At 30.3% G+C, this 21,072-nt stretch overlaps 1 protein-coding gene across 8 annotated transcripts in view; it reads right to left on the bottom strand.

Moving 5' to 3' along the window:
* The window catches only part of LanB2 (laminin subunit gamma-1), a 61,989-nt gene extending 41,119 nt beyond the window's left edge, over positions 1 to 20,870 (bottom strand). For 2 of the 8 annotated variants that reach the window (XM_080153099.1, XM_080153100.1), the window contains exons 1-16: positions 20,566 to 20,827; positions 14,570 to 14,693; positions 14,076 to 14,146; positions 13,855 to 13,898; positions 12,658 to 12,737; positions 11,947 to 11,994; positions 11,688 to 11,757; positions 8,887 to 8,968; positions 8,266 to 8,352; positions 8,078 to 8,126; positions 7,523 to 7,583; positions 7,173 to 7,269; positions 6,550 to 6,700; positions 5,468 to 5,591; positions 1,441 to 1,540; positions 651 to 754 (exon numbers count right to left, since the gene is read on the bottom strand). In XM_080153099.1, the coding sequence (XP_080009225.1) occupies positions 651 to 754; positions 1,441 to 1,540; positions 5,468 to 5,591; positions 6,550 to 6,700; positions 7,173 to 7,269; positions 7,523 to 7,583; positions 8,078 to 8,126; positions 8,266 to 8,352; positions 8,887 to 8,968; positions 11,688 to 11,757; positions 11,947 to 11,994; positions 12,658 to 12,737; positions 13,855 to 13,898; positions 14,076 to 14,146; positions 14,570 to 14,692 (1,291 nt within the window). In that variant the 5' untranslated portion in view covers position 14,693; positions 20,566 to 20,827. Of the gene's footprint in view, positions 1 to 650; positions 755 to 1,440; positions 1,541 to 2,527; positions 2,617 to 2,814; positions 2,921 to 3,649; positions 3,755 to 5,467; positions 5,592 to 6,549; positions 6,701 to 7,172; positions 7,270 to 7,522; positions 7,584 to 8,077; positions 8,127 to 8,265; positions 8,353 to 8,886; positions 8,969 to 11,687; positions 11,758 to 11,946; positions 11,995 to 12,657; positions 12,738 to 13,854; positions 13,899 to 14,075; positions 14,147 to 14,569; positions 14,694 to 20,565 lie in introns of those variants that run through there. The other 6 variants (XM_080153098.1, XM_080153097.1, XM_080153101.1 and 3 more) reach the window with 6 other exon arrangements.
* Between the last annotated feature and the right edge of the window lie 202 nt (positions 20,871 to 21,072).

Here is a 21,072-nt window from a genome sequence, read left to right as displayed (position 1 = left end):
ATATGCTAAATATCAGGTATCCGTCCAAAAAAGTATCAGGCCCAACCCTTTTATATATGTATGCAATTTTGACAATTTTGACTTTGGAAGATTAATTGCTACACCTTATATGTTATAATTGAGATGGATCCTATTTTTTCTACTAAATTTCAGGTTTATATCGACACACTAAAATTTTAATTTTGAAAAATCTTTAAAATTGAGATCACACAAAAGCTATAAAAACAGGTCTTTTTGTAGATTTTAAAAACTTTGCAGTGCTTTTGTGATCGCAATTTTTGCATTGCAGAAAAAATATTTTGTATGGGTCATTTTTTTTTGCATAAATCAACCTTATTTTGGCTGGGGGCCAAAATTTTAACAATTTTAACGCTTTGATAGAGTTACTGGGACATCGAAATGAAATTTCTCGTATTCAATCGAATCCGGTGGACAGGAACCGGTTCTCATCAATACGAAAAAACTATGTCTAGCATCGTATTATAAACCGCTTTCTACGAATATAGAAATGTACAATCATAAGATTAAAACCATTTTTTAGCCCGTGCCTTCGTCACCTCGGGGCTAAAAAAACCGGTTTTAATCTAATAATTGTACATTCTATATCCGCGGAAAGCGGTTTATAATACGATGAAAGAAATAACTATTACCATTAGGATCGCAGTCACATGATTGACATGGTTGTCTTCCCTGAGCATCTAACTCTGGAGAAATAAAATGGTATGGCAGGCATCTCTCACAACGAGGTCCATCTCTAAAAAAAAGTTTAGTGTCAAAATTAATCATAAATAAATTAATTTATTACATTACGCATAAGCCATAGAAAAATTAAAATATTATACCCTGACAATATATGATAAAAAGCCATTCTTCATTAACTTTTCTATCCGTGTCAAGAACTTCCAATCTATTTATTTTAATAAGGGGGAAGGAAAATCTCAATATCAAGGGTGAGGAAAGGCTTAGGCAAAAGAAGGTCTTCCTTATTTTGATTTTAATTGGTGGGGGGGGGGGGGGGGGATACCCACCTACACCCCTCTATCACTTTGCACTGCTATAGAGTACTAAAAAAGCTCTACATTCCTCGCCTGTAAAAAAAAACTGTATAAAGAAAGCTTTAAAAATTTCCTATTTCCCATACCTATACCATTGAATTATATTTTTGTTAATAATAATTCTTTCTCGTATTCATTCGAAACTGATTCTAATCCGGTGGATAAGAACCGGTTCTCATCCATATGAAAAAAACTATGTCTAGCATCGTATTATATCCAGTTTTCTACGAATATAAAAATGTACGATCATAAGATTAAAGGCAGCTTTTTGAGCCGATGCCTTCGGCACCTCGGGGCTAAAAAAACTGGATTTAATCTTTAATAATTGTACATTTTTATATCCGCGGAAAGCCGTTTATAATACGATGCTAGAAATGACTATTACCTGTTTCCCTGACAGTCCATACATTCTCCACCTCGTCCTGTTTGTGTGTACAGTTGCTCATTAAAGCGGCAACGAGTTGAAAATCCATTACAATCGCAAGCTTAATAAACATTGATTTAATTAGTTGAGGATTTTAAATATTTTAGTTGAAAAAAGCAATAAAACAAATATGTACAATTATAAAATAAACAAGACTGTAAGTAAAATAGGTGTAACTAAAAGTTCATGAAAGTAGGGTTAGATAATCTTTAGGCAGCTGCCTAACTTTTAAAAAGGTCCTCTGCTGATGGTGCAGTCAGTGGGAAAAGTAATTCTTATGTGTCCATGGGTTCAAGTTCAAAGGAACCCTTCATATGCTATCAACTATAATCCATTGGTAATTATATAAATAAATTACTCATATAATCTTTTACATATAGATTGATGAAATTTACTTAAGATTTGTGAGCAAGAATGACACGAATTTCTGGAAATATTCAGTCTCTTTCATCTTTACAAGAGGCAATTTAATTTAAATCAGGAATTGTAGAGAAAAGTTTTGCACATAGTAACCACAGAATATGGTATTTCAAATTTATTTAATTTTTACAAATTATAGATATAATATAGTAAAAAGTATACAGTAATATACAATATTGTATTTTGAAAACAAATTTCACGCTAGCTAAACTTGACATACATTTCACTTGTGAATTTATATATACATATATTACTAAGAATAAAGTGTATACATACTTTATGAAGTTTATAAGAAGGTAATTCTGATTTAAAGTATAAATGTATTTGACCAAATTTATGTCATATACACAATTGAAATATCAATTTAATTACGGTTTAAGTAATTAGTTACTTAAATTATTAAAAGTAGATATTTAAAATTCTTAAAGCATGATACTATTACTATTTACTGGCGGTTGATATGAATTTTAGTATAATAGTTTTAGTCTATCATATTTTGTGACAAAACATTTATTGCGGAATCCAGTCCTTAATGTTAATGGTGATGAGTCACTTCTGATAATTGAAAGACGTTACCTCTACTATGGTTTTGAGAGTTATCTCATTTGACATAAATATATTTACTTACATGATCCAGTATACCATGGAGTTTTACCATCCCAATCTCCTTCTGTTATTTCTAAATACCGATTTCCTGACCCTAGTTGACAGCAAACTAACACAACAAATTTTTTACACATTAAACTAGTCTATAAGCCAATTGAGAGTATAAACAAATGAACGATAATTTTACATTGTAATTTATTTAGGTACAATCTTAATGTTGAATTATAAATGACTTATGTTCTAAATAAAATTTTTAATTATTAGTAGAAATTCGCTTTAATTTTAAAGGCTAGTGATGTAAATTTTCCTGGGTTGATGATAAGACATGTATTTAAGATGGTAAATAATGTGAAAACTGTATATGATGGGGTTGTCCTAACTAGACAACTTTCAGCCATAGTAATTCATACCATATCTAGTTTGAGTGAGGAAAATTTATTTTAATAACAATAAGAAATTTTAAATGTTTTCTTTATTACAGTTGGTTAGTTGAATCCATTTTTATAGAAGCAGAAATATAATCTATGACCCTCTAAAAAATGTAATCTACCATTACACTTTCCCCTCTCTTGGTGATGATATCATCAACGCCGATACGATTTTTGAAATGTACCATTCCACTTTCAATAGAGGCAAAACTGGAATTGTACATTTATGTTTACATATCAGCGTATTCATAAACATTGATTTCCTTATCTAAGTCGACCTAATAGTGATAGTATATTCCAGTTATTATTTTTATTTTACATAAAAAATTTTTAATTATAAATACCCAGTTTTTATACATTCCTACGATTAACATAATTTAAAAATAGTATGTATGATTTCAATTATAAAAGTGTAAACCACCATTCCAATTTCGCTCTCTTGAAAGTGGAATGGTATATTTCAAAAATCGTATTGGCATTGATGATATCATCACCAAGAGAGGCAAAATTGGAATGGTAGATTACAAAAATCATATCGGCGTTGATGATATTATCACCAACAGAGGGGAAAGTGGAATGATAGATTACGTTTTTTAGAGAGTCAAAAACCGTAATCATAGATAATATTTCTGCTTCTATAAAAATGGATTCAACTCCCCAACTGTATTAGTTCTAAAAAAAAAATAATAGTTATTTGATGAAGTATCTTTTCCTACACAAAACCTTTCCAAGTATAACCCCTAGCTATCTATCAACAATTTGTCAATTTGTTTCTTGACAGGAATTCAATTTTCAACACATCACATTTTCCTCAATATTCTAAAAACATTGTATTAAAATATTTTAAAGATATTTCACATTTGCATAACAAGTTTGAATGTATTTTGATAAATTAGACTTTTAATTTGAACCAATTTTATATTAAAATGAATTTGCTTGTTTGGAATTATATAATTATTTCAGTTTGTAAAGTTATTCCCTTTAGCGCAGTGCGACATATAACCAACCATTATGTGAATTATAAATACAAATATGCAGATTTATGAGTATTTACTGTTTTATTAGCTTTTAGGTATGTGTCTACTTGTTTATCATAATACTTAGAAATACATTATATTATCACAAATATATGTCGAAGGCACACAAGCTCCTAGTCCAGTATGTATTACTACACTACTAACTTATATTTTATTAAGGTTAAAAATTTCTCTTTCATTAATAGAATATTTTTTCCCAGTAATAATTTAAATCTTGATCTTTCAAGTATTAGAATTACTAAGTATAGTTTTAATTAAATTTTTATGAAGTATAAGAATCCCTGAAATTGACCACTCATATGGTTTCACTTAAAGTTATGTAGATAATATGTATGCCCAAAATCTACCTGTTTATAAGAGAGAAGGGAAGGGAAAGGGGTTGGTGAAAGCACCACTACAATTCACAATAGGACTAAAATCTGATTTCGCCGGTCGCATCGTGTAGAAACTATGTTTGGTATACCTTAGACAAATTATAATCGTTAGTACTGATTCCCCGCCCCCCTCGTTCCAAAAAAATGGTAATTGTCCCTTCTTCATGCCAACCATTTTCTATAAAATAATACGTGAGATAAAATAAAGAAAACAAGACAAAGTTTGGTTTTAATCTCTGCGTTAATGTAGAGACCAATTACACATTTTTTTTAAAATCTAGATAATGTGGTTATTTGAGTAATTTTAAATGTTTATAGGATACTAAAAGGTTCAAAATCAACCAAAAAACTTAAATTTGCTATTTACAACACTAAAATTTATTTCTTTTTTATTTGCCCCACTGTGCATTGAATATTTGTTTAGTTGAAGTAGAGAGAGTTAATGTCAGGCATTAAACATAGATGAACGTACACTATACTTTCATATATTCATGTTGATTGGCATCTGATACAATTACATATCCCTGCATGGAGTCAAATGAATTAAAAGATAAAATACATTTTTCTTAGATGTGTAGCTTCTCTGCAAATGTCATTTTCACTATCAACCTTTTACTCACTATCTAGCTATCTTTCTATCTCACAATATCTTTCTTTTTTCCCTCTGTCTCCTATTCTCCTTTTCTCTCTATTTCTCCTTTTCTAATTCTTTCTTTCTTATGGTGGTAAACTAAAATACATTTACGCATCTTTGCCCGTTTTCGTTCTTGTTCAATTTAATTCATGTAACATAAAATAAGTGTTTAATACAGTTTTATACATTACAAAATAATTAAAGAACAAATAATCCTAGTGTAAATTAGTTTTGTTGTACATGCCATATAATAAAAATGTTATATAATAGGTAATTTAACATAAATAAAAAAAATCGCTTGAATATTATGTTGAATATTCTAAAAATACGACTTTATCTTCAGCATTGGATTAAAAGATTCGAGTTCTTTCGTAGTTGTACAGGTTTTTTGTTGTTGCCAGTATTATACAATAAAACTATTAAACAATATTTAAAAATTTTGAGTAGACAGATGTATTAGTATTCTCTTTCCTTTCTTTAAAATGTTACCTCTGCACTCCCAAGCATTTTCAGTAGTAGCTCTCCTCCATGGTCTGTCCCAATGATCTGGTAAACAAGACTCACAATTTCTTCCTTCTGTCCCGTGCTGGCACAGACACATAGGGGAACCATCCTGAAAGAGTTTAACTATTTAGTTTAATTTAATTAGTGGATAAGAACACAGCCTCTAAGAGCTTTTCCTAAAAAGAGCGCAATAGTTTTCCCCCTCTCTTACCCAATGTTGAATTTAATTAAAAAATGAAATTTAATTTGCGGGTTGGAGCGAGGAGAAGCAGGGATTTTATTGATCAATCCTATCCACCTTTCGAACACAGAACTGTTCAACTAAAACCCCCTCCAAAAGGCAGAAGCTATAGGTCCAGTACAGTACAGTTAGGAAATTTTACTGGTTAAACATATTTCATATATCGTCGTCTCACAAGATAATACATTAAAACCAGGGGCGTCCAAGCTTTTTATTTTGGGGGGGGTAAAAATTTTTCCCCACCCCCCAAAATTTTTACCCCGGGGGTAAAATTTGCTTGGGGGGGGGGTAATTACCCCCCCTAAAATTGGTTTTGGTTAGAGATTTTCTATTTTTGGGGGGGTATTTACCCCCCCAAAATTGTTTGGGGGGGGTAAATACCCCCTCCTAAATGGTTGGGGGTGCCTACGGCACCCCCAGGGTAGGGGTAAATTTTAAATGGGGGGGTAAAATGAAAAAAATTCGTTTGGGGGGAGGTAATCTCCCCATTACCCCCCCCCTTGGACGCCTATGATTAAAACCTAAAGAAAAAAGGAAGATACGCAAAATCATACATAAAGTAATCTTCCTATTTCTGCATAAAATGATTAAAATTATTTAATAATGCTTCTGGTCGACGAAAAATAGCTAAGTTATGCAAAATTTTATCAAGACAGACAACATCTGGTATAAAAAAAATCCAACTATTTCCATCCCCCTCCTCGAAAAAATTACTTTTAGCACAATTTAACCAATCCAGTAAAACAAGAGACCCTTTGCTTCAAACAAAATAACCTTACTACTTTATAGTAGAGATTTTTTATGTTGATTTTTATTTAGTACTTACTTCAGAGTCAGGAATACAAACATTACTGTGCCCATTACATTGACAACGTCCTCCAACAACAAAATGAGTAATTCCATAGTAATATGATTTCAATACTTTGGGATCAGCAAATACCTCGTCACCAAAAGTATTCAACCGTCTCAATGATATCCTAAGATTGATAAATATTTCATTGGATAAAATTTACTAATAAGGGAGAGTCTTATTCCTAAAAAAAAACTTCTTTGATATTTGATTCATTGGATGTTTTTTTTGACAAATTGGAGGTTATGTCATCCTCAGAGATTAATAGGTAGTTTGTTATTTTCAAAGCAGTGTTGTAGAGCCGGAGCCGCTTCTGGAAGCGCGGCTCTGGGGGTAGCTAAAAAAATATCTGAAAAAAAAAGATTTTTATACCCTGATTAAGCAATTTTATAACTTGGAAACCCTTTTAAAAGCTTCAAGTTTATTTCTCTCAAAAATTGAACTTTTAAAACCTTAAAAAGTAAAAAAAATTATCGAGTTTTCTTGATTCTATACAGGAGCCGGAGCCACAACAAAATAAAGCGGCTCCACAACACTGTTCAAAAGAAAGGTCACTTTTATGGCAGATATTAACATCACAACTAAAACATTTGTCCAACCTGATATCTGTAGCTGATACCCATTGCTGAAGTTCTGGTGTAATATCAAAATATTCTGCAGAGGGACGACCTTCTAGAGTTGAATATGCAACGTTTCCTGGACAATAAAAAGATAAAAACAACTATTTATAAAATTCAGATCTAAACTCTAACTCTATAGTGACAGTTTCTATCAAACATTGTAAGAATATGATTACAATTTGATATTAGGGAGATTCAAAGATCATAAGAGTCCAACGATATGTAATCATTACTTGTAATCATCACTTGTCATTACTTCGCACCTTGATTGTAAATGTAAAGGTATAAATTATAGTGAATTATGACCTATAAAAGAAACTACCACTTACCTCCGGTTAAAGGAGAAATATCTGAGTATTCGCTGGTACAAAGTGCTCTATCTTCCATCACCTTTGTTATGTTCATATAAGCAGGATTCAGTAAAAGTAGATTTTGGACAATATTAGCAAAGCTGTTTGATATAATATAAGTTAAACCCAAGTTTGTTAATAAAAAAAGAGATGAAACAAGGATGAAACAACCTAAAGTAGAGAAGCTAAGGAATTAGAAACGATTAGGAATTTAAATTATAATTGACCGACATACGGAACAAGGATGAACTCTTAAGAATTAGCTGCTCTACAATCTACAATATGTTACAGATTTGAACAAAATCACGCAACCATTAACTTGGCAGAATAACTTAATAAATTAATTCCTTTAGTTTAATCCTTAGATCAGGAGAAAGGTTAAATTGATTTTAATACAGTAACATAGCCTCAACTATATTACTAGGTCCTAAGATTTATTCTTTTCATAAGAATTTAAATTTAGTAAAAAATCCGATATAAAATTGTGTTGAGGATATTTGGAGATGGACGGAAGTACAGATGCTTTACACGAACCTTTGTTTTTCCATCTCTTGGTTGAATAACATACATGGATTCAGGGACTCTGAAATACAAATATGTAAAAACTCTTTATGGTGTTGCAGGCTAAATCACATATTAAGAGCGACGGAACGATATAATCTCCCCAAGCTAAATTTTATTTAGCGAAATTTAAACTTTCTTTATTATTTTGCTTAACTTACCCATAGGTATCTCTACATGTAGCACTGTAATACTGCCATGGAATCCAATCTTCATTTGGATAATCATCTTCCAAGTGAGGGGTTCGTCTTAAAAAGAAACAAGGACGATTATGAAGCGAAGCTTTTTGAGTCAAAGTGCGTTCTTTTGATACAATTCCTTAACATGTTCACAATTAATTCTTCTTTTACCCAAAAACATTTCAATTTCATCCAAATCATGTTTATGCAATGTAAAAAACATCAAAAAATTGAAAAGTGAATATACCAGCATTCTTTGAAAAGGTGCCTAACAAACTACAAGATGCACGGGATTTTATCCCATTATTTAAGTCATCTCACCCATATCTTGGGATTTTAAATTAAGTGTCTGAGCTCTAATATAAAATAAACTTTGATATGTATGTGTACTGTGTAGCACATCAAATGACCTTATTTGTTGTTATAAATTCTTCCTTTCTGGACAAATTTAAGATAAATTTAAAATATTTCTTCTAGTGAAGATGCTAAACATTTACAAGCAAAATTATTGAAGACAGTTGCGTGCAGCTATTTTAGATAGAAGTATACTTATTGTTAATTGTAATTAGAACCAAGAAATAAAAGAACTGGTTTATTTATTACCTATTCTTTTTGTAGATGGCGAAAGATTCTGGCCTTGGTGAATGGAATTTCAATCTCACAAATACAATATCAAAGGACTTATCTAAAAATATATTTTAGGGTAAAATATGTATAAACAAGGATGACAACATCCATAAGTAGCGAAGCTCAAAAATTATGAATAGACATCTGGGGAAAATGATCTATAGAGTATGTTATAAAAAACTTAAATAATAAAAATCACGAAACCTTTTTAAATTCCACCCGTTTATCTTGAACAGGAGTTAAGAAAATAACAAAAACTTTAAAAACTAGGAATCGATCTAGCACCCAAACTAAAAAGGGTACCGTAATAAAACTTGATGGAAATATGTAGAGTTTAAACTTATTCAATCCCTGAAATTTTCAGCTGTCTATATTGTATAGGGATCGAAAAAATCAAGAAAACCTAAAAATCTAGGAATCGATCTAGCACCCCAACCAATAAAGGCATTTTAATCAAATTTGATGGAAATATGTAGAATTTAAATTTATTTAATCCCTGAAAATTCCAGCCATTCGTCTTGAACAGGAATTGAGAAAATTGCAAAAAAGTAAAAATCTAGGAATCGATCTAGCACCCCAATTATTAGACAGATGGACAAAACAATGTATAGATTAGATGCGCACATGTCATAGTAATCTTCACTAAAAATTTCAGCTGTCTATCTCTAATAGGAGCCGAGAAAATCACGTTTCTCCCATAGCGTTACTGACTGACTGACTGACTGACGGACAGACAAAGTGAATTATAGAGTAGCTTCGCTACTAAAAATTATATCTACATAGCTTTCTTAGAAAGTTCTAACTTTTAGGGCGTGTTACCTATACACAACTTATTTATTTTTATGCAAAAACATACCAACTACTTTCAACAAAATTGCTAAAACTAAGAAGTATCTTGTTAAAATTTCAAAAGACAAATGTTTTAGAATTTTTAAAATTGATCTATGTCACTCTCGTTTGAAAATATGTATTTGTGAGTCTTAATAACTCACACATACATATTTTTAATGAATTAAATTTCTCTCTCTTCTCAATTGATATTGAATGTAAGCAGAAGTTGAGTCAAACTGAAGAGAAACTTAAAATGAGAAGTGAAAATTTGCAAACTTTAGAAACCATGGAAATCAAACTGAGAATTAAAATATTTAACATAAAGAAAAATTCAAAAACCCGTTTCAAATAAGTTGTATTTATTTGTGTATCCTTATAATAAAGTAACATAATGTTTGTTTGTTTTTCTGTCTATTTGTCTGTACCGAAGGATCTTGCTAACCGCTGAACTTATCAGGTTCTCCTTTACAGGGTAGCTTGTCACAGGTCCCGGGAAGGTTTATAACTATTTTGAGGAATGGTACTTCCACCCTTCTAAAAGAAATCACAAAAAAACGAAATTTTTAAAAAATATTCTAGAGACATGAACGAAATATAGACAAGAAAAAATTTTAATATTCAAGAGATCTAAACGCAACATTGACACGAAATAAAAAACAACACATTTTAAGTGCCACTAGAGGTTTCTAGTTTATAGTAAAAAGCCTTATTAGGAAGTACAAAAATAAAACATTTTAAAATTCACTAAAAGCTTCGTTACTATCTGCCAAGAGGTAATAAGGGAAGATTTAGACAACCTCCATGGATATCCTTTTCTATTTATATTACCTAATATATGTAAGGCTATTTTTTAAAACAATTTATCATTTTGATTAGAAAAACAAGTACAAAGAAGTGCAAAGAAAGAAAGTTAGCTTTTTGGAAAAAGATTAATCAGTTTTAGAACTAGTTAGAATAATCTAGCCCATCTAGAATTAGTACCATATTTTACCCAAATATAGACTATTCCATCTATGAAAAAAAATCTTATATAAGGCCATGCTTTTTCCACAATCAACCTCCAGGTAAAAATGACTTTTGACAAGCTGTACTCCTAAACATTATAAAATGTGTTGAATAAATGTTTCAGATTGTCAAGCAAGTTTAAAGGAAAAGTTTAAGGTATAAAACTCATGTTAACTCTGGAAATTGTTCAAATGAAAACAAAAATACGATTTTAACATTTTTGTGTTGGTAGCCATGGCTTCACCTAAGTGTATAAGAAAAATAAAATAATCTCTTTTTATTGTTGGAAAAAATATTTTTTTTCTCAACACACTATCATTTCTATATGTATTTTTTACAGTTTAGGATAGGTTTTAGGCTTTTTCTGTTTATGCATGATATTTTTGTATAAGAAACTAAGAAGTGCTCTCCATTAAAAACAATCTTTATAAGATATAGTTATCCATCTGATCTTAGGATTATTCTGCTTAATTTGTTCGTTTGTATCCTAACGTCTGATTTAATACCTTATGTATGCTGTCAACCTTTCTTTTATTACCTTATTTTGCACTAGCGGCTACGCCCCTAAAAGCCTCTAGTAGCACTTTAAATGTTTAAAAAAAAAAATAATACGATACCTATCTATTTTGCGTTCAAGTTTCTACGATACATAGCTATGTTGCGTAGGAGTCTCTATACGTAATTTTTTTCTCTCGATTTTTGTGATTTATCTTGGGAGGGTGGTGGTAACCTCCCCAAAAATAGTTATAAACCTTCCCGGAACCTCTGAGAAGCTACCCTGTTAAGAAGAACCCGATCGGTTCAGAGGTTAGCGAGATCCTTTGGTACAGACACAAGACAGACACACATACAAACAAACATCCTGTTACTTTATTATAAGGATTTGTTTTTGCATTGTATGTGGTTTATGTAATATGTATGTACATATGTGAAAGGCTTACTCAAATGGACAGTGAGATTTACTTCAGTGGTGTGAACATCATCCATCAATGTAACAGATTGCCACCAGGTCTAAATAAACAAATATCTTTCTTAGGGACAGGAACATGTATTTTCTGTAATCAGGTTAATGTATAAACAAGAAACTAAATAACTAGAAAAAAATACCACGAAAATTTAAAGCATTAAAATTTTTTAAATTTATGTTTAAAGAAAAGAATGTCATTACTTCTAACAATTATTTAGAGAATACTATTTTACCTGATTGTTATCCGAGTGAATATCTGTTAAATAAGATGCATTGTGGGCCTAGATAAAAAGCATATTAAAAAATAGTAACTTTAATATTAAGTATATTCCAACATAAGAAATCACTATGACTTTCAGATATTAGATTTTTTATATTAAATTTTTTTAAAAACTTACACTGTTTGGCTCACTAATTTTTTGTCATAAATACACTTGTCATAAATACATTTGTCATAAAACATATGTCATAAAAGTACACTTGTCATAAAAACATTTTTCATAAAGGTACGTTAGTCATAAAGGTACGTTAGTCATAAAGGTACGTTTGTCATAAAAACATTTGTCATAAAGGTACGTTTGTCATAAAGGTACATGTGTCAAAAAAGGTTAATTTTTCATATAGGTACATTGTCATAAAGGTACTTTTGTCATAAAAACATTTGTCATAAAGGTACGTTGGTCAAAAAGGTACATTTGTCATAAAGGTTCATTTGCCATGACAAATGTTTTCATGGCAAACGTAATTATTGACAAATGTACCTTTATGACAAATGGTTTTATGACAAATTAATTTATGACAAACGTACCTTTACGACAAATGTAATTAATGACAAATGTACCTTTATGACAAATGTATTTATAACAAGTGTATTTATGACAAAAATTACTGAGCCGTATCAATAATTGTATAAAAGTGCAAACTTTAGAAATATGACATTGTACCTTTTCTTGATTATAAGCATTACATTTGTCACATTCCCTATAGAATCCTCCTGTTTGCATACAATATTCAGTTGGACGACCTAAAATTCCATTAAAAAATGAAATACCTGTATACTAAATATTACTAAAATCAATCAATTTTATTTATATATTATATTATATAAATACGGTGTAACTTTAAACGGCGGCCTCTAACTACATCTTGAAACTCATTCCCATACTGATTTAGGTCATAGATATGACAAAGATAAAAAATCTCCCAATTGCCCAGACGTAGAAATCAAATCAACCAATTTTTAAGTTATTCTTTTCCAGGTTTTTTTTTCTATATTAAACCCACTAATGTTTATTATTTTTTCACTTGTTCTAGATAATCAAAACTACGTATAAATCATTGAATTCTGAAATTAACTACACGTTTTCTTGAACAACAAGGATGACATCATCCATAATTAACGAATCATAAAGTTATTGAAAGAAACATAAAGAAACATACTTACTTATCCGAAAATTTAATTTTGATACTATTACAAAATATTTTTTTAACTGGACAAAAACACCAAACTTATATAAATACTAAGAATAAGTCTACTTCTCCTTTTATCAAAAGCGGATTAAAAGATGTCCCACCTTTTTATATTAAGTATAATACTTAAATATGGTCCCTAATGAAGAAAATATGGACATGAAATTTCAGCAGTCTATCTTTAATAGTAGCCTAGAAAATCATGGTTCAGACGGAAATTACTTTTTTTACAATCACATATGCAATACACATTATACAAAACATCATAAATATAAGAACTTAACTTTAGTAGCCTTCATTCCTACAAACTTTTGTGAAAGGCAAGAAATTAATCAGCCTAAAGCTAAACTTAGTTTACCCCAAAATTAGTTACAACATCAAGGCTTAGTAGAAAGGTTTAAATTGAAAAGTTTAAAAAAAGAACTTTGTATTTATAATTTACATCAAAATTGTGAATAAACCACGTTTTTAGGATCTACTTAAATCAATTTAAAAATGAACTAATTAGGTATTTAAACCAGATTACAGACAACAAGAGGGGTGTTATTTACGTCAGGAGGTGAGCTTTAGGGTATTTTTATGTAAATTATTGAAAAATGTCCTCCAATTAGAGAAGTATACATACATTGATCATACAACAACCTTTTTTTAAATTTTTTTTAATTTTATACCTGGAATCATTCCACAAGTCATTTCTGGAGGATCTACCTCAACACTGAAATAATTGGACAAAATTAATATTTTTTTTTTATAAAATCTAAACATATTACAAACACAATATTAAAAGACCAGAACAAGAATTCGAAAATTTCTTATTTATCTTAGTTTTCAGAGAATTATATCCAACCCCTAAACTTTTAAAATTATTAGGTATTCTAAAATGTATACTTACTGTGATCCAGCTACAACATTTTTAAATGGGGGAGTACATTTTATTGGTTTAGTCAGGTCATCTGTTCCATCCTAAACAAACCCAGATAACAGTCAAACAAGATTAGATTTAATGAAAACTGATGCTAAACCAAAAAAAGTATTATGAATAGAAAACAAACTTTTTTTCAGATTATAAGTGCCATAAAATGAAGACATAATAACAAACCAGTTAAGATACATAGTATTTATATTTTTTTGCCGCTGCAATCAAAGTTTAACCTCATCAATGATGTTTACAAGTTATCAAATCTCAAACCCGTGTTTTTTTATACCTGGCGGGTCTTAATCGTCCTTAAGATAGGTCTTCAAGAGGAGTGGGGGCGTGGGTAGTATTGTGTCAATTTCATAACTTTATTAGTTCCAAAAATAACAAGTAAATACTAATTTTAGTACTTTATAATTAAAAAGAATTTTATAATTTTAGTTCTATAAAATTAAAATGCTTTTTATTACCTCAAGGGGTCTGTAGCAAGGACTTCCTTCGTTCCTTTCATTTTCAAACATTTGTGATTGTCCAAGACTAGGTGTTATACAATAACACACCAAGATGAAAGATATAGTAATCATTCTTTTCATCCTTAAACAAAATTAATAAATTTATTTGAAACTATTTAAAACAAGTACAAAGTCCTTTAAAGGTACAGAAAAGGCAATGATTTAGAATTTAACAAGGATGACAACATCCATAAGTAGCGAAGCTCAAAAATTATTAATTGATATTTGGAAAAAATTAACTATAGAGCAGTGTCATAAAAAAACATTAAATTGATTATCACAAAACCTTTAAAATCTAGAAATCAAAAAAGCACCGCAAGTAATAGATATATCAAAATAAAACTATGTGACAATTTGTAGAATGTGAACTCTTTTAATCACTGAAAATTTCAGTCGACAATCTTCAATTGGAATCGAGAAAATGATGAAAACCAAAAAAATCTAGGACTTGATCTAGGACTTGACCAATAAAAAATCTCAATGAAACTTTATGTAATAATATTGAATGTAAACTTATATAATCCCTAAAAATTTTAGCTGTCAATCTTGAATGGGAATTGAGAAAATCACGAAAACCTAAAATTCTAGGACTCAATCTAGCACCCCAACCAAAAAACAAACCTTAAAGAAACTTCTTGGAAATATGTAGAATGTAAACATAGTCAATCCCTGAAAATTTCAGCTGTCAATCTTGAAAAGGAATTGAGAAAATCACGAAAACTCAAAATTCTAGGACACGATCTAGAACCCCAACCAATAAGCAAATCTCAATGAAACTTGGTGGAAATATGTAGAATGTGAACATATTCAATCCCTCAATTTCAGCCGTCAATCTTAAAAAGGAATTGAGAAAATCATGAAAACCTAAAAAGCTAGGAATCGATCTAGCACCTCAATTATTGGGCAAATCTTGATGAAACTTGCTTGAAATATTAGGAATGTTAACTTGTATATTCCCTAAAAATGTCAGCTGTATATCTTGAAAAGGAGCCGATAAAATGTTTCCCCCACTTTGTCTCTGACAGGCGGAGGGTTGACAGACGGACGGACATTTCGAATTATAGAGTAGCTTCCCTACTAAAAAGGCGGGTTAAAGCCGGTGTATTCACAATACTCTGATAGAATATACTGTAAGGACACTCTAATATCGTATACTGTTTTCAGTTCTAAAAATAAAATTACAATTATGATCCAAGTTATATGTTAGTACGCTGCTGTAAATATGCATTAGTGTAATCTATCTATAATACAAAGTAGCTTGATGTCTGTCCGTCTGACCGTCTGTCCGTCTGAAGCTTAAGATCTCAGTAACCGCTGAACCGATTGGGCTCTACTCTTCAGGGATTATACCTACTGGTCCTGTGATGGTTTTAAGCTATTTTCCTGGGGGGTGGGACACCACCAACCCCCCCCAAAAAACTAAAAAAAAACACCCCCCCCAAAAAATTTTTTTTTACATTTTTTGTAAAATCTCAGTAACTGCTGAACAAATTGGGCTCTACTCTTCTGGGAATATACCTACTGGTCCTCTGGTGGTTTTAGGCTATTTTCTAGGAGGGTGGGACACCCCAACCCCCCTAAAAATAAAAAAATACCTATTTCTAATTTTTTTATTTTTTTTATATTTTTGTAAACTCAAACCAGTAATTGGGTTGGGGGAACCCCACTGCACCATGGGGCGAAGCCCCCATGAACCCCCCCCACCCAAAAAAAAAAAAATCTACTTGTTTGAAAGAAAAAAAGAGATGGTATTTAAACTTAATTTTTACTCTTACCAACAAAAATTGTTAAAATCTGACCAAAAAATGATTGATTATCCTAAGATATTTAACTGAAAAATCAACAATAAAGCTAATTGTCCTTTCATCTAAATCCCGCAAATTTAATTTTGATACTTAACACACAACAAATTTATCACTTCTCCTCCTCACTTTTATTTACAAGAGAGTTGTTATGTTATTGGATTTATATTATTTTAAGAAATGACTAAAAACAATGTGTTAGGCAAAATGTTAAAAGCCTTGACACTACCCAAGAACCTAATTGAAAATACACGCAACTGTTTTTTAAACCTTGTCAAGGGGTGTGTAGAGGGTTGTAGGGGATGTATATTGTATGCACCTCCCTTAATATTGCTAGGTAAGTGACCAAAATACCTTTTCTTCAAGCCACAATGGGAATGTAAACAAGAAAATTCAGAATTCAGAGTGCTAGCATACAATTAAAGAAGCTTAGTAAATCTGGTTCCCCCCAAAGTGTTACGGACAGACAAAATAATTATTATAATAATATCTCCGCCACTAATAAGTATAGTCAGTTATTTTTATTATTTAATGTCATAACGGCATCTTACATTATTTATATTTAGATGTTCTCACAAAATACCTATCTCTTTAACACAACAGTGCTTTTAATGTATTTTTAAAAAAAAGTTTCCTGCCCTTATTTCAATTGTTTTTTATTCGAGAAATATTTTAGCGACTGAAACTTGCTTTAAATACTTGGATATTTCCTTGCACCTTCGCAAGAGGCAGAGTAACTTCAACTTACAAAAGAAATGACTAAAAACAATGTGTTAGGCAAAATGTTAAAAGCCTTGACACTACCTAAGAACCTAATTGAAAATAATTGATTTAGTAGTTAAAGTTAAAATATTTTAAAAGTTAAACAATTGAAATAGGTTTTAGATAAGAGTTATAGATTTTAATAAACAAAAAATAAAAACAAGAATAGTTTTCATGAAAACTGCCTTTTAAAAATAAAAAAGATTACTTAATGTCCTTTTGTACAAACCTTACAATATAGAAATTATATTGCCCTCTAAATTCACCTATGATTATTATATTAATTATAACTAACCAAAAAGGAACCATTTTTGTTGCCCTATTTAAGCAGTTAGAGTTTTTTGCTATCTTACTTAGACGGATGAACGGACACACGGATATATAAATGATAGACTACGGACGACGGTAGTGTCTTAGATTGATCAGGATCGGTTACAGGATTTTAAAACGAAAATCACCATTCAATTAACTTTACTGTATCCAAACTTTTTTGCTAACATGCTCAGACGGACAGATGAATGGACATACGAATAACAGAATGCGGACGTCATAATGTCCTAGATTGATTAGGCTCAATTAAACGATTAAAACTGAAAGAAAGCAAAAAAATTCACAAAAGCTTAATCAAAATAAAATGTGGATGGTACAGCCTTCCGTTTCTAGTAAATTATCTATAATACAAAGTAGAACGATGTCTGTCTGTTTGTAGCGAAGGATCTCGCTAACCGCTGAACCGATTGGGTTCTTCTTTACAGGGTAGCTTCTCATAGGTCCCGGGAAGGTTTATAAATATTTTCTTATGGGGTGAGACACCCCCAACCCCCCCCCCCCAAAAAAAAATGAAAAATACCCCCTCCCCCCCCAAAAAAAATAATTTTTCTTTTTAAAATTAAAATTAAAAAAGTGGGGTTGATTACCCCCCCCCAATAAAAAAAAAATCTCCCCCTAATTTAAAAAAAAAAAATTTCTTTTAAATCTAAAATACGAAAAATTGGTTTTAAACCTCTTGGGGCTTCGGCCCTAGAGGCTAGAGGCGAAGCCGCTAGTATATTATACTAGAGTTGGCTCGATATAATTATCTCCCTATTGGCTAGTTTTCTATATGCATATCTATTTATCAATAAATCTATTTTCCTCACCCGGCATTACTATCTAAAAGAAAGTAAATATTTAATAATTCAAATGATTTTAAAAAGATTTTTTAAATTATATTTTTTTCTTTACATTACCATCACTAAAGGGTTAATGATGCTGATTACAATTTTAGTTTAATATTTGACCACACAAAATGTCGCCACAATCGAATTCTTTTAAAATAGAGTTTTCTTAAATTCATTATACTATAAATTTAAATTTTCTCTTTTATGATTAGAAATTAAATACATCAATATAAGGTAAATAGCTACATGAAATAAAAAAAAGGAATTTATTTTTAATAAAGTAAAATAATGAGTCTTATCGTTCTGGGCAATGAGAGTTTATTATGGATTATTGAAGCACTATGAGTTTTAGTCATATATTCCTTGGAAAACTTGAACTCGTTTATAGACATTTATTTCCTATATAGATCTGACATGGATCTTAAAGCAAGTAAGCAGGCCGTTTTGTACATGTTAAAAATTGGAAGATTTCATTAAATAAAAGTTATCGCAAATATACTTAGTAAATAAAAGCTATTAAATATTTTCTGCATGCCATTTTTGAAAAATATATCTTAATATCCTAAGAAAATGGTTTTAGCAAATATGTGTATAGAGCATGACATCTAATATCTTGTGTATCGATCATCATAAATTACATATTAGATTCAATATTATTAGTATGTGGCAGTAGGACATAGCAAGATATAGATTCGCAATTTCGCATACTAAAAGCAGACCTCACCTATAAACATAATACTTTTAATAATGTCTCTATATGTTTGTTTGTCTGAGGGTCTCTTCTCAACCTTTATGGATGTTATTATACTCATCCTTGTTCTTGATTTAAATTTTAGTTAGCATCTTAGCAACAAATAGTGTAAGACTTTATTTTCAGCCACATTACTTTTTTAGAACTGTGCATTAAAATAAGTGCAAAATAAAAATATGTATGCATGTTTATACAACTTTTCAGATTAATTTAAGTAGACTTTGAACAAAAAGTGTTTATTATGATATATTCATGTATAAGAACAAGTTATAAAAAAAGGAATTAATATATTTGTGTCACATATGTTCATTGAAATATCATGTATAATAATTATCTATATGCTTTGTAGAACATTAGTTAAATTAGACGCGGCGAAGCCATTCCATAACTCAAAACAGCGCCTTTTAAATTATTTTATTTGGGGGAATATACATAATTATAACATGTATTGAAATATTTTCCAAATAAAGATTGTGATATTACTTGTGACTTTGCCCCTTAACACTAGGGGATTTACTCCATGGCATAATAAGACGCTAAAATAGGTTTTGCTAAAAGTTGCAGACAAATAATAACATATCTAATATAGGTATCCTTTTCAAATTTTGTTTTCCTTATTCTTTTGTTATGTCAAAAAGGTTATAATTAATAATCTTGAGAAAGAACAAATGACACAAATAAATTAATCCAATTCTAAGTAGTAAGTTTTGTACTTTTCAAAACGTTATAAAAAAGTTTGACAACATCCAGAATTATCTACCTATAAAAATCATGTATGGTCAATGGACAAAATAAGTTATAGAGCAAATGTTCATTAGTTATAAAATAGAGAAGAAGAAATGTCACGATAATTAATTAAATAAAACTTTATACGTAAATATTTGAATATATACATAACATATTATGTCTTTTTTGTAGCATGACCGACAGACAAATATGTTTAAACGGTAGCTTGTAACATAAATTTATTCCTGCAGCAAGGATGACAACGCTATAAAAGCAAAGGTTTGAAACGGTAGGACAAACGAACAAGGAAGCTTGTAGAGTGTCAGAACTGAATAAGCAGAATATAAATGTATAAGTCTAAACAAGTAAATTTGTTGCAAAACTGGTGAAATACAGGTCACTGTCTAAGGATATACTTAAATTTTTCTACTTTATTAAAAGAATGCTTGTAACAATGTACCTTGCTGTAATGGAAATCAGTATTTCAAAAGTAAGTTGAATAGTATAATTATATCATAAAAAAATTAGTTGTAAAAAAAGTAAAAAAGCAGCATATTTTAAGGGACGTATACGGTCTTCCATTAACGATTGTATAGTTGCTACTCTTCCTAAATCATACCTAATTGTTATAGGAATCATTATAAAAAGTTTAAAATCAATAGGGCAATTCTAACATGTTTTAATTAACGACAAGAGCTAACCGTGCGACCGACCCTAATTATAGAGAAGCTTTGCTTTTAAAAAGCATCTTACCTATATTAACATAATTCACTAACAAATTAGAAATATAAATACCTAATACTTTAGGATTATATAATATTTCAAAAAAACTTTATTCACAAAGTTTTTATGTCACGACATATTATTCTGCAAGTTCAGCAAACTATTTAGATTTTGAACACGAATATAACTGATTATTTCCAATTGATTTTGAGTATTTTCACGAATAAAATTGAATTGTTCCACTCAGAAAGATACTTACTATTACAAATGTTTAATGTTGAGTTGACTATTCTGTCTATTTAGTATTTACTAAATTACTATATAAAATAAAATGTGTCAAATTGCTTCTTGAAAAGATTCATCTTCCAGAACACATGTGCTAAACATTAACATTTGGGGTGGGGAGGGACCTTCTTGGGGAATTTAACAGAGTGCATTTAATATCATCATTGGGCAGTTTTGGGGGAAAGGGGGTGAAGTGAGCTAAGGTGTTTATACAAATCAACAAATAAATATTATTGTCTTCCTTGGCCTAAT

Source organism: Acartia tonsa, chromosome 3 (genome assembly GCF_053477335.1).
Source record: "Acartia tonsa isolate MP-2025a chromosome 3, ASM5347733v1, whole genome shotgun sequence".
NCBI classification, from domain to species: domain Eukaryota; kingdom Metazoa; phylum Arthropoda; class Copepoda; order Calanoida; family Acartiidae; genus Acartia; species Acartia tonsa.
The sequence above is the reverse complement of the archived record's forward strand: the minus strand, read 5'-3'. Positions and strand labels throughout refer to the sequence as shown.